Here is a 14,244-nt window from a genome sequence, read left to right on the forward strand (position 1 = left end):
AACATAAGTCGGGTTAGTCTGCATTTTAGGTAGACTTAGTTTACTACTGTTTTCCACGAATCACTCTTTTCATAGTAGGTCAATGCTGAATTAAATTTTGAGCCAGACTTGAAATACCTCGATCGTAGCTGAGAAACATATATGCTAGCCGCCATGCCAGCTCTGAATGTTAACAATTAGTAATGTTTATGAGAAGCAAACATTTAATGGAAGTTAAATCAAGCTGTCTCCAGTGCTGAGTGAAACAAAAACATGTCATTCTATTCGGTACAACCAAAGCAAATTTATCGGCAAACCCAAAGAGAAAGAGTAAATGGAATGGACCGCTCCAAAGTTTGCCGTCTGAAGTTTTAATGTGTTTCAATTGTCTTCTCAAGTCATGCTTTCATTTTCACCGTCACCTTTTGTCCCTATTTCATACCAGCTACCAACCCTTTTATTTATACCATTAACACCACCAGCAATCGAAGAAGGCCAAGCTGAAGTTCACTGCAATGGCGAGGCCAGAAAGGACAGCAGGTAGAAATAAAAGTTTAGAGACTCTAATGGACTCGGACAAACCAGGAATCGGAAGAAATGTGAACCAACTTAAGATTCAGAAGTCCATTCCAGGGTATGGCCTTGAATTCAGTAACCTCTCCTATAGTATCATAAAGAAGCAGAAAAAGGATGGAGTTTGGATCAACAAAGAATCATATCTTCTTCATGATATCTCTGGCCAGGCAATTAAAGGTGAAGTTATGGCAATCATGGGACCTAGTGGTGCTGGCAAGTCCACCTTTCTTGATGCATTGGCCGGTCGAATTGCAAAAGGGAGTCTAGAAGGATCAGTTAGAATTGATGGAAAACCAGTACAAATTAACTCTCCTCTTGTTAATTTCATGAAACTTTTACTTTTCTATTCTCTTTAATTTAATAATGCCATATATATATATATATATATATATATATATATATATATATATATATATTTTCATGCAGGTTACTACAAGCTACATGAAAATGGTGTCATCATATGTGATGCAAGATGACCAGCTCTTCCCTATGCTGACAGTTTTTGAGACATTTATGTTTGCAGCTGAAGTTAGGCTTCCTCCTTCCATTTCCAGGAGTGAAAAGAAGAAGAGGGTCTATGAGCTCCTTGACCAATTGGGCTTACAGGTATAATAATCCTTTGTCTCTCTCTCACTTACCTACACACACACACATAAAATGACAGATTAATTAATGAGTTGATGACCGTACGTACGTTCAGAGTGCTACACATACCTATATTGGTGACGAAGGGAGAAGAGGAGTGTCAGGAGGGGAACGACGAAGGGTGTCTATTGGCATAGACATCATTCATAAGCCATCACTTCTGTTCCTTGACGAACCTACTTCAGGCCTTGATTCTACAAGTGCTTACAGTGTTGTAGAAAAGGTTAAAGACATAGCTCGAGGAGGAAGCATTGTCCTTATGACCATACACCAGCCTTCATTTAGAATTCAAATGCTCCTGGACCAGATCACCGTCCTTGCAAGGTGAGAAAAAAAAATATATATATATATATATATATATATATAGTTGATAAGTCTGATATATATAATATTTATCTGAATGTCTGAATTCTATCTATTAGTAGTAGTTTACATGAATGAACTAGAATAATATTCATAAGATGCAACTAGGTTTGTGTAGACCGAAAATAAATTGATCCTGACCAGATGATGTATGTATTTTTAGGGGAAGACTGATATACATGGGAAAGGCAGATGAAGTTCAGGCTCACATGTCAAGATTTGGAAGGCCTGTACCTGATGGAGAAAACAGTATTGAGTATCTCCTAGATGTTATCAGTGAATATGATCAAGCAACGGTTGGGCTTGATCCCCTTGTCCAATTCCAACGTGATGGCCTCAAACCTCACCCGGCAGCCATGACGCCGGTTCCAAGAACACCTTACAAAAGGAACACACCTGCATCCAAACACATGATTAGCCTACGCAGCCAAGGATTTACTGCCGGAACACAACAGCCTGATTCTGCGGACGACGAAGACGACGACGATGCTGAGGATTTTGATAACTCCCTTGAAAGGAAAAGTGCTCCAACACCAAGGAATATGACTAGTGGTGTTCACCAACGTTTGGCTTCTCAGTTCTACCAAGATTTCTCGGCCAAAGATTTCTCTGTCTGGCTTTACCATGGGGTAGTAGGAACCCCACGTCGCCAACCATCATGGACTCCAGCAAGAACTCCAGGATGGACACCTGGGAAAACACCCATGTCAGGACCAACAAGTGCAGTTTCCAACCAATATTCTGCAGCTCCTTTTGTGGTTGGCCAGTCTATGGACTACTCCGCAACTTCATATGAAGGATTTGAGATTGAGGAAGTGCTTGATGAGCCAAACTTTGGATCCAAGTATGCAAACCCATGGTTGCGTGAGGTTGCAGTGCTCTCATGGCGAACAGCACTCAATGTAATTCGCACCCCAGAACTCTTCCTCTCCCGTGAGATTGTGTTAGCTGTTATGGCACTTATCCTGTCCAGCATTTTTGGAAATCTGAGTCATCCTTTTTTCGAAGACATCAATAGGCTCCTCAATTTCTACATCTTTGCAGTGTGCCTTGTTTTCTTTTCTTCCAATGATGCAGTCCCATCTTTTATCATGGAGAGGTTCATCTTCATAAGGGAGACTTCACATAATGCTTACCGTGCTTCTTCATATGTCATTTCTTCCCTCATTGTTTACCTCCCATTTTTTGCCGTTCAAGGCTTCACATTTGCTGTCATAACCAAAAAGATGCTCCACTTGAGAAGCAGCCTATTGTATTTCTGGCTAATACTTTATGCCTCGCTTATTACTACCAATGCATATGTGATGCTTGTTAGTGCACTTGTGCCTAGTTACATCACAGGGTATGCAGTAGTCATAGCCACAACAGCACTCTTCTTTTTGACCTGTGGTTTCTTCCTCAAGCGAACTCAGATACCCTTTTACTGGATGTGGCTTCACTATATTTCTGCAATCAAATATCCATTTGAGGCATTGCTCACAAATGAATTCAATAACCTCAACTGCTACACAGGAAATTTAGCAGAATTATCCCATGGACCATTAGGAGACCTGAAGCTCAGCAAACACCATAACTCCAGTCTGCCCGCTAACTGTTTATTAGGGAAAGATATCTTGTCCTCGATGGATATTACAATGGATAACATATGGTATGACATCTTAATCCTGCTAGCTTGGGATGTTCTTTACAGGTTCTTCTTCTATTTGGTTTTGAGATTTTACTCCAAGAATGAGAGGAAATGAATCATTTACCACACCTTTTTTTCTTTGGATAACCTGTTAGTTTATAGATTCCCCCGGCTTGCTAAAAAGCTGAAGGTCACAACAATCACGTTATTTTCTTGTATCATTGCTATCATATTCATGAGATCATAATATTTCTGTTAAAGAGGCTTGCGAGTTTTCTGCTTTTCTGTCCCTAACGTGCGAATAGCAATGCTTTTGTTTGTGAACGTGCTATAACCCAAGCTGGATATAACACCAGCACTTGCCGGCATATGAAGAGTTGAGTTAAAACCAATTACCATAATTTGAATCCTATAGTCTCATACAAGAATGAAGCTTTCGGGGTGGCCTGAGCCTGACTTCAAAATGAGAGAGAGAGAGACCCACCCACAACTTTCCAAAAAAAGTAACCGTCTCCTAGTTTGTACTTTTGTCTCCCCATTATAGTCACAGGTGAAAATGAGCCAAACAACTTGTGTCGAGGGTCTTCGGCTCGGTCGGCCTATGTAAGGCTTGGCTTGACTTGACTTATTTACTATAGAGGTCAAGTTCAAGCTTTTTAAAAAACCTTTTTAGATAAAAAGGTCAAGTTCAAATCATAAAAAAAGCTTGTTAAACAAGTCAAACTGACTTGTTTAACTAATAATAATAATAAAAATGATAATAATAACTTTATTTTATAAAATCTTATCTTATCCATATTTTATTCTATTTCGTTTATGGATTTGGACTTAAAATAAATTTGTAAACTTTGAGACTGAGGACCTATATAATAGCACCAAGGTTTTAGTTTAGAAAATTTTTGTTCGAAGAGGAGAATAATTCTAGAATTTTAGAATTTCAATTTTTATTAATGTCCACTATGTAAAATAAAATTCATTTTCTGCAAAATCATCTCTAATTCATACATTTTTTAATATTATGCTCTTTTTATTTTCTTTTGATATACTTTGTGCTTTAACAACTTGAATTCAATATGATTTTATTTATCAATTATTTTTGGATTTATACATTAATTATACGAAATTTTATAAGTTTCTTTTTTTAGTTAATATTTCATTAAGTTTTAAAATAATTAATCAAAAACATCTTTAAGCAGGCTTTTAAATAGGCTCGTGGGCCAAACCAGACTTTTATATAAGTCAAGCCGAGCCTTAAAAAAAAACCTATGACAAGTAATGAGTCAAGCTCAAACCTTACGTATTCAACTCAAACCAAGTTCAAACCTAGTAAAACTTGGCTTGACTTGACTCATTTCCACCCCTAATTACAGCCACATCACAAACATAAAATCGGCTTGAAAATATGAAACTTATTACAAATCAATACAACATTTTGTACATGCAACCAGACAGAGGAAACGCCAAGCCATAACACATTGTAACTCAATTTGATCTTTTGCCTTTGTATGACACTATGGACATGTTAAAACAAGAAACAAGAAAATGTTAATTGTATCAGGGTTTTTATAAGGTATTCACTTAAAGAGAGCCAGCATGTTGTGCAATCTTGCTTTCAAGTGTACTTTTGTCTGCCCCGACCACACTGTCAACCTCTTTGCCATTCTTAACAAAGAAAAATGTCGGAACACTGCTAATATTCCAACCTGCAGCAACGTCCCTGGCCTCATCTATGTCAACTTTCAAAAAAACCACTTTTGGGTACTTTTCAGCCAAGCTTGTATAAATAGGGGAAATGAAGCGACAAGGGCCACACCATGTTGCAGTAAAATACAGGATCGCCAAGCGTGATGTCTTTGATGCAGCACTTAACTTCTTTTCCAATTCACCACTAGAGTGAATACCCATGACTTGCCCTTTTAATGCCACAAACGTAATAGGTCATTTAATAGGTCATAGAAAATAAAGAAATTGCAACATAGTTATTTTTTTAGGAATAAAAATGAAATATCACAATCAAATATGCTGACAAATCACCCTCAAGAATATAGTTTTTAATATATTGTTAGGACCATCTGTTTAATGCCAAAATATCCACGTGTTTCCATCAAACTCCTAAGTCTGTAATGCGGGTGAGAAATTAAGACAAAAATATGTATAGTAAAGCTTTTATCATAGCCCCAGGAACAGTATAATGCAGGAATTGAACCAGACAAATGTGTACTGTTTCTATTTTTCACAATAACCAAAAGATAGGTCAACAAAAAAGATTTTGTGAATTTTATTACCATCAGGAAGATAGAAATACAAAGACTTACCATCTTTTAAAGCAGATAATGCTGCTTGTACCTGAAAAAAAAAACAGCTATAATTAGATCATCTCATAGCATTGTTTTTCAGGTGCATAGTGAGAGCCAACAACTTGTCACAACATATAGCATTTTAATCAAGATGGAAGAAGAATGTTTTTTTTTTTTTTAAATTAAGATGGAAGGAGAACGTAATTGGACACTACACTCCTACAGTAGAATTATGAATTCATAGGAAATGAGGGATTTCCATGTCATATCTCAATGTTATCACAAACAGTAGCCTACAGAAACTAAATCCATTTTACCCTTGGATGATGATCACAATTTTCAAAAACAATATTTGTGATCATAAATATTAAAAAAAACAGTTGTATACAAACTAGATAGCCAAAATCAAGATTTTACTTGGAATCAGGAATAGGAGTTAAGATTGTAAAACATAGGGCTTAAAAAGTCGCTATAATACATGTCTAAATAAAAGCAGCTAAAAATTGCATCTCAATCTTGAAACTTGACCCATCCCATTAATTCTCAAAACCCTGGTGCTTATCAATCTTCGTTACTCGGATTACAATCAAGCTAATTTTTAGCTTTTTTGTGTCTAATAGTTTATTTTAAGATCATAATGGAAACCTGGGATATGCCCATAGGGGAACGTAGATTATTGTAACTATCATCATATCTTAGGGGACCCTATCTCCGGTCTCAGCAAGCTATGGGATATAACAAGGAATAAACATTCCTCTTTGGAGGCAGGGTCAGTCATTCTGCATTAGCTCTGGCATTCTGCTGGTAACCACAACTAACGTGACTTAACCAAGTTAGATGGCATCATTTCCTAATGTTTTGTTTGGGAAATTTCACTTACTACACAATCTATATGATATGTGTGATGCTAACACCTTAGATAGAGAAAGTTCCTAAAACTAGAATCAGAAGAAAAGGTTATGAAGTAACTCAACTGACAAGGAGATGAAAGACCTTAAGCATTCAAGCTCAGGCTTTAGCCTACCTCCCAATTTTGATCTTACAAGAACAAAGGGAAACTGGGAAACACTGAGAAACTACTTCATCATACCATTAGAAGAAATTCTTCACTCGATGCTGAAAAGGTTATCTCTGGCTAGCACAATACTACCTTGACTTACGAGAAAGTATCATCCTCATAAAACAAGCATCCTGAATGATTGAACTCAAGCAGTCTAGTTTCTATTGGCCTACATTGTGGAAGGGTGCTTATGAATATGTCCAGACGTGTGATAATTGTCAAAGAACAGGTGGAATCTCCAGAAGGAATGAAATGCCATCCAATTCCATTATACCAATAGTGATGTAAAAATAAAACCTACATTATAGTGAGAACTACAAATCAATGCATGTTGCAGTTTACAAGTGCAAACTAGACAACTTTATTCTTGGGTGGATGATACTTACATGTAATATTAGATGGATATAAGAATTCATAACAAATTAAAAACTGATTTTTGCCCTTTAGCTATAGTTGGAAGCAAAAGATAATCAATCTCAAGATAACTTTCAAATAACATTTATCCATATTATGAGAATTCCAAGGACATTAGCCTGGAATTTCTTACATAAAGAACTTGGAAAATAAATATAAAAAAATAATAATAACTACACTATTTTTTCTTAGCACTTGCAAGTCTGTCACATACAATTAAAAGATAGCATATCTGATCTGGCAAAAGAGTCATAGTTCATTTGTATCTCAAGTTTACTGACAAGCTACCTTTGTTAAAACACATTGAATTGCATGCATCTAATTTCTAGATTGACCTCAATTCTCATTGCAAGAAAATTATCTTAGACAAAAGTATTACAGCTAAATTTTTTATTTAATTCCATCAAATAACAATCATAAATTGCCCTTATTAAACTTAGTTATCATAACTCTTTGAATGGCTTAACACAATTTATCATTGTTATTTGACGAAGTTGAATAAAATTTTTAGCTATGATACCCCTGTCCAAGATATTTTCTTGCAATGAAAATTGAGCTTGGTCCAGGAATTGAATGCACGCAATTCAATGTTTTGACAAAGGTAGTTTGTCTGTAAACTTAAGATACAAATGAATTATTACTCTTTCGTCAAATCAGATATGTTGTCTAGTTGCCTTTAATTGTATCCAGTATATTTGCAAGTGTTAAGAAAAGTCAGTGTAATGCATTGCAAGTTACTATCTTTGGAATTCTCATAAATCATATGGATGAGTTAGCAACTATTCTAGACAAATATTATTTGAAAAATGATCTTGAGATTCTGGAAAATAAAAACAAACATTAATTACAAATTTACTATGACTTTTCTTAACACTTGCAAATATGCCGGACACAACTACATGACAACTAGGCAACATACTTGATCTAGCAAAAGAGTAATGATTCATTTGTATCTCAAGTATACTAACAAGCTACCTCGATCAAAACCCACATTGAATTGTGGACATCTAATTTCTGGATTGAGTTTAATTCTTGTTGTAAGAAAAATATCTTGGACAGTGATATCAAAACTAAATTTTTTATTAAACTCCATCAAATAACAAGGATAAATTGTGTTAAGTCATTCAAAGAGTTATAAGGAAAATTTGTCATTGTTATTTGATGGAATTCAATAAAAAATTTAGTATTGATACCTCTGTCCCAAGATATTTTTCTTTGGACAGTGATATCAAAACTAAATTTTTTATTAAACTCCATCAAATAACAAGGATAAATTGTGTTAAGTCATTCAAAGAGTTATAAGGAAAATTTGTCATTGTTATTTGATGGAATTCAATAAAAAATTTAGTATTGATACCTCTGTCCCAAGATATTTTTCTTGCGGTGAGAATTGAACTCGATCCAGATATTGGATGCATGCAATTTTATATTTGTTTTGGCAGAAGTAGCTTCTTAGTTAACTTAAGATACAAATGAACCATTACTAGTCAAATCAGGTATGTTCTCTAGTTATTCTTTAATCCAACATATTTGCAAGTGTTAAAAAAAGCCAGTGTAGTTATTGTTTATTTTTATTTCACAGGTTCTTTTATGTGAGAAATTTCAGGTTACTATCTTTGGATTTTTCATAGATCATAATAAGGATAAGTTGGCAACTGTTTTACACAAATGTTATTTAAAAGGGAAAACTAAACCATTTTTTGTCCATATGATGTTGTTGGGTGGGTGATACTTAAATGTAAGTAACATTCGATGGTAGCTGAAAATAGAAGACACCTCCCCCCACACACACACACCCACCCACCAGAATGCCGGCTATCACACACCCACACACCAGAATACCGGCTAGATTGCCTAAGTAGGTTTCCACTTTCTAGATTCTTTTATATTTTATGAAAGAAATTTCAAGTTACCTTGGGATTCCCATAGATCATAATATGAAAAAGTTGTCAACTGTTTTAGACAAATGTTATTTGAAAATGATCTTAAGATTGATTATCTTATGCTTCCAATTATAACTAAAGGGAAAAACCAATTGTTAATTTGTTGGTTATTAATTATATAAATCCATCTAATATTACCTGTAAGTATCATCCACCAAACAAAATATGGACAATAGGTGGTTTAGTTTGCATTTGCAAACTGCATTGGTTTGTCCATAAAACACAATATTGTAACATAAATCATAAGATCCTACAAAATTCACATACCATACATGCACACACACACAGAAGGAGAGAGGAGAACAGAACCCAAAGGCCAGCAGCATGCACAAGGCAAGCGCAGAAGATAAAACAAGATGTGGAGAACCAGCGACAAAGAATAACAAGATGAAGCCTAAATGAGGAAGTGAATCGCACACAGCAGTCATCTCGCAAAGAAAGAGTGGCTGAAAATGAGTAAGATTTGGGCTGCTTTAGGTTTTCAGCCTGTGCGCAAACAGGTCACAGGTTTTAAGCTAAAAAAAGGATTTTTTTTCCAGGCTCGGTGGGATTGTGCCTCATTCCATACCACCAATTCCACAATCTTACACAACAATTTCACACAATCTCACCAAAGTTCTATCCTGCATGGAGGTACTCAAGATCATAAAGTCATACAATCTTATGTGAAAGATCATGATTTTGACTAACATGATTACATAAGACCTATTCAAAGTATTGGAGTTGTATCTCAAACATATCAATCAATAAAATTTTAAAAGAAATGGAGAATACCATCAAGGAGCATCCTACATGTATTGTATCAGATACAGGCAGGTATGATTTTGATACTTTGTGATTTTTAGAATACCAGGCTTCATAGTAGCTCACAAAGCCTGTCTATCAAAAAGATTGTTCAATCATAGAAACTATATACTTACTTGGGCTTCAGTTTCTTGCTCCTTCTTAATAGGAGCTTCAGTCTTGATAGGAGCTCTTTTCTGTTGCTTTTGCTTTCTTAAGCGTTCATATTTTCTCCTATGCTCCTCGATTTTAAGGGCATTAGGTTCAACCTGTCCAGCCAAAAGATACAATTACAAAATGAACAAGGATTCCTTCTGCAGGTTCCGTCTGTCAAAAGTAGGCAAATACCTTTTTAAGTGCCATACTAATCTCTTCATCGTAATCTAACTTTGAAGCCACGTGAAGGTCACTTGCTGCTTCTTCCCATAGTCCCAACATAGCCCTTGACATTCCTCGTATTTTGTAGCCTTTAGCTGAGTCTGGGTTAATCTGGAACAATTAAGATACCTTTGAGTACACAAACTCATGGCACAGAAATTTCTTTTATACCATGTTTTCTATGCAACAAGTAAGGAATAAAAAAACCTTCAAGGCAGTGTCAGCATCACGTATAGCAGCATTTGGTTTCTTCAATTTCATATAGATGCTAGCTGAAAACAAGAAATTGGGATTTCCAAATGATACAGAAGGTAAAACAAACAATAAAGCAACTGAAAGGAATTTATCAAAAAGACGTTCCATTCTGGTGGGAATACACACGCACACACAGAGAGTACCTCTAGTAGCATAAAGTATAGCTGATTGCGGATTCAACAAAATGGCTTCTGTCAGTTGGGCCAGTGCTTCATCCAAATTACCTGGAAAAATCATTAAAGAAAAGTCAATTGGCCAACTAAAAGAAAGTCCAAGAAACATGAATTGAGAGATTTATTAAAAAAAAAAAAAACTAAGTAATCATGAATTGAAAGGCATTTGCCTTGTGACATAGCATCGACTGCTTTTGATTTTGCTAGTTGTGCAGCATCCCTTTGTTCTTCCGTTATTTCAGCAGAAGGATCTCCCATCTGCAAATACATTAAAATTACAGATTTGTTGAGGCATGGACATTAACCATACATACATAACACATGCATAGCACACCTTTTGAGGAGGGTCATTATCAGGTTCAACAACATCAGCATTATCCAACTCTATATCAGATTCTACAATGTCATTTTGTGCGGATAAAGGAGGATCTGACTTGTCATCAAAATCACCTGGTTCCTGCATATGGTGTGAGCAACAATAACCGGAAATCCCTAAATTCATTTGTTTTTATCAACGCAGAATGATAAAATATAATGTTAAAAAAATGAATGGGGAGGCACACCGTTTTGGGTTGGGGAGGGATGCGAGCACCGAGGCTACAGCAGCAGAGACAGTGTATGAGTGAGTGAGTGAGTGAGTGAGTGAGAATTAGGAGAAAGAAATGAAAAAATGAGAAGAAAACGAAACCTGAGAAGATAAGTCTTGAAGAATGAAAGAGATGGATTGTGGAGAAGTGAGGGATTGGACTTGCATATCTCTATGAATTGCTTCAGCTCTCTCAATTTTCCCTCCTCCATGCTCCCTCGCTCTCTCGCTCGGCCTCTCTAGGTCAAACTGCAATTTAGGGTTCCTATCTGCCCACTGCAGCTACAACTTCTCTCTATTTATATAATTAATCAACCCTTCGAATATTCTCTTATTATTCGAGTATACTCTTAATTTCTTCCTTAAAGTATAGAAAGATAATAAGTACTTCTTAGAATTTTCTCCCATTTACTGTTAATAAAACTATTTTAGGCCCGTTAATTGCCAATGACACTCTCTCTTCTATGTATTTTTATTATAGTATTTTTTTTACTGTAATATAGTATTTTATATATTAAAACACTTCCATTTAATCCTTAATATAATTTGTCCCAACTTCGAAGCATCTTTCGTCTTAATAATAATACATCAATCTCATCACCCAATCCTTAAAATACTTGATATCTTTTAATTTTAATTTGGTTCCTTATTTAAAACAAAAACAACTAACAAGATTTAAACCTAATATTTTAGCATTAGGTTGACAAAGAATAGAATAAATAAAGAAGCATAATAAAACATTATTAAGATAAGTATTTATGATAGTTTTATTGGTTATTTGAGTTCCATGTGTGGTTCCTTGTTTGGAATTAGTTTATTTTTATTCAAAATTAATTTTTATTATTTTTCACGATGACTTTCATTGAATAACAATTTAGATTTGTATTGTTGATCTTCTATTTAAATTTCACAATAAACATAATTTGTTCAATCGGCCAAACAATAAAAACATATAACCACTCCATGCTATGACAACAATTAAACACTAACTAGGACATTCCCCAATTAAGGGCTTGATTTGCACAATTATGTGAAGTGGTATATCTAAGGAAGGTTATTGTCTTGAAGTTTAAGCTTCACAACCCAAACTACAATGTGGAGTATGATGACCTTAGCATTTTCTGTTATATGTGTGGTTAATTTGGACACAACAAAGAGGTATATTTGTTATTAGTTGCCCCTAATAATAGTATTGTTCCACCCATCCCCTAGCTTGACAACTCCTAAAAATGGTCAAGCAAGTTAAGGAGGATACTTTTGAGCCTAATCAAGGAACAATGATTAGGGATAAGAGCACACGAAATAACAATAAAATATATAAATAAGTTATCATGGATCTAAGTCATAATTCTTAATCCATCATTGTGCGTTCCAACGACAACAATCAAGTAATTAAGGTGATGGACTAATTTTATGTCAATCAAAATGCAATAAATGATGTAAATGTTCTTGTTGATAGGGTATGGATATTGACTAACGTGAATTGGACAAAAATCTCAAAGAGGTTATCATTTGTAATCGAGGTCCAAGGGATTATTACAATACCATTGTGGATGCATCAAAGTAAATGATATGACACATGTTATTTCACTTTAGCTTGTTGGGGTGCACTTTGTCACTAACCTATTTTTTTAATGATAAGCAAATTAAACTAACTACCCATGAGGTTTTGTGAAATTAAACAAACTCTCATTGCTTTTATCCACTCATACACTAATCCCTTTAATTTTTGGAAAAAATATACACTAACACTCTCTCTTATACACTACACTAACTTCCTTAGTTATTTGAAAAAATTATAGTGTTCATCTAGAAGAGAGTTACTGTAAATGTTAAAAAAGGAGGTATTTGTATAATTTCACAAAAGTTTAGGGTAATTAATATAGTTTACTCTTTAATTATTAATATATTAGCCTAGAATATTTGAGGTATTGCTTTCAAAAGCAAACTTCGGTCAATTTGGAAGTTGATTGCATGGTAAACATAATGTGAGTTTCTTAGCCTTACCTGATACTCAGGTTAGTAGTAGAAAGGTTGATGGTATCATTTGACATATTAGGTTGGATTAATGGTTGAAAGTAGATGTTGCAGGCTTCTCAAGCGGCATCTATGTGTTTTGGATCCGAAGTGACGTTGCTACATCAAATTGCAAAATCGATACTCAATTTATTCGCCTTCAAATGTCATCTACAAGTGTAAGTTGTAAAGGTTGGGTTGATTTTAGTATATTTTTAATCCAACTCAACTAAACTTAATTGGCCTTTTTTTGTTGTAATTCAACTCAACCCAACAATCAATGCAACTTTAATTGAGTTGGGCTGGTTTGAATTATCAATCTGAGTTATTAAAAAAATTACCATCTCTTTAACTGGCATATACTTGGCAGTAGATGAACTTCAATAATTTGATATCCTAGACTATAATAATGATCCAATGTAGGTTAAATCGATGGCGTACCATAGTCCAAAGCTTCAGCAGAAGAAAGGCATACATACTTTTCTTTTACCCCCAGTATTTCCCTTCCCCTGCTGGTTGTTGTCATCAATCCAATTATCTATCTCTATTCTCTATCTGTATACATTTTCTTATAATTTTGACTTGGGAAACAAGTGACATTCTCAAAAGAGATCACAACTTACTAACAAACTGGTGGTTTGAACAAAAAAAGATCAATTTGAAAAAGTTAATCTTAGACAGATAGTATTTAACAGTGTTTTTAAGGATTTATTTACTAAATTTTAAAACTATATAGATTTTGCAAATTTTTTTTAAACTACAAGGACTTAATAGCATAACTTTATGGAATTATAGAATTTGCTAATTAATCTAACCGTTTCTCTTGTGGAACATTAGTGGAATAAGATGGACATATGATCAAGAAAACTTAAATGTTAGTATTTAATGATATTTTTAATCCTTATGTAAATTTTTAAATAACAATTACTTTATTTCAGAGAATATACAATTCTTATATATATATATATATATATATATATATATATATATATATATATATATATATATATATATATATATATAAGTATTTATTATAGATACTCATTTTAGTTGCTATAAATAAGAAATAACATTTAAAATGAGTATGTAATAAAGTGCACATTAAACTTAACTCATTAGATGATCCCGTGGTGGTACAGCATCATCTTA

At 34.4% G+C, this 14,244-nt stretch overlaps 2 protein-coding genes across 3 annotated transcripts; one reads left to right on the forward strand and one right to left on the reverse strand.

The window, feature by feature from the left end:
* The first annotated feature begins 260 nt into the window (after positions 1 to 260).
* On the forward strand, positions 261 to 3,305 carry LOC100790313 (ABC transporter G family member STR). The gene is made up of 4 exons (XM_003530921.3): positions 261 to 851; positions 982 to 1,161; positions 1,256 to 1,524; positions 1,727 to 3,305. The coding sequence occupies exons 1-4, from the start codon at positions 495 to 497 to the stop codon at positions 3,303 to 3,305; spliced, it is 2,385 nt and encodes a 794-aa protein (XP_003530969.1). The 5' UTR covers positions 261 to 494.
* A 1,274-nt stretch (positions 3,306 to 4,579) lies between these two features.
* LOC100789778 (TPR repeat-containing thioredoxin TDX) lies at positions 4,580 to 11,392 on the reverse strand. Of its 2 annotated transcripts, XM_003530920.5 has the most exons (10): positions 11,182 to 11,392; positions 11,057 to 11,090; positions 10,828 to 10,950; positions 10,664 to 10,751; positions 10,464 to 10,544; positions 10,273 to 10,337; positions 10,036 to 10,176; positions 9,825 to 9,956; positions 5,506 to 5,536; positions 4,580 to 5,103 (listed from the first exon to the last, which is right to left on the reverse strand). In XM_003530920.5, the coding sequence occupies exons 1-10, from the start codon at positions 11,289 to 11,291 to the stop codon at positions 4,769 to 4,771; spliced, it is 1,140 nt and encodes a 379-aa protein (XP_003530968.1). In that variant the 5' UTR covers positions 11,292 to 11,392; the 3' UTR covers positions 4,580 to 4,768. The 2 variants fall into 2 exon arrangements, with proteins under 2 accessions (XP_003530968.1, XP_040873898.1); XM_041017964.1 differs by having other exon boundaries at positions 10,273 to 10,544; positions 11,182 to 11,367.
* Between the last annotated feature and the right edge of the window lie 2,852 nt (positions 11,393 to 14,244).

Source organism: Glycine max, chromosome 8, assembly GCF_000004515.6.
Source record: "Glycine max cultivar Williams 82 chromosome 8, Glycine_max_v4.0, whole genome shotgun sequence".
Taxonomy (NCBI): Eukaryota; Viridiplantae; Streptophyta; class Magnoliopsida; order Fabales; family Fabaceae; genus Glycine; species Glycine max.

What these genes read in the sequence shown, in the direction of transcription:
- LOC100789778 (XM_041017964.1), bottom strand. Translation starts at nt 11,291, where the DNA reads ATGGAGGAGGGAAAATTGAGAGAGCTGAAGCAATTCATAGAGATATGC. An exon ending in TCCCTCCCCAACCCAAAACG is followed by an intron (nt 10,951 to 11,056) that starts GTGTGCCTCCCC and finishes CACCATATGCAG; the next exon opens with GAACCAGGTGATTTTGATGA. An exon ending in AGTCGATGCTATGTCACAAG is followed by an intron (nt 10,545 to 10,663) that starts GCAAATGCCTTT and finishes TGATTTTTCCAG; the next exon opens with GTAATTTGGATGAAGCACTG.
- LOC100790313 (XM_003530921.3), top strand. Translation starts at nt 495, where the DNA reads ATGGCGAGGCCAGAAAGGACAGCAGGTAGAAATAAAAGTTTAGAGACT. An exon ending in TTAGAATTGATGGAAAACCA is followed by an intron (nt 852 to 981) that starts GTACAAATTAAC and finishes ATTTTCATGCAG; the next exon opens with GTTACTACAAGCTACATGAA. An exon ending in TTGACCAATTGGGCTTACAG is followed by an intron (nt 1,162 to 1,255) that starts GTATAATAATCC and finishes ACGTACGTTCAG; the next exon opens with AGTGCTACACATACCTATAT.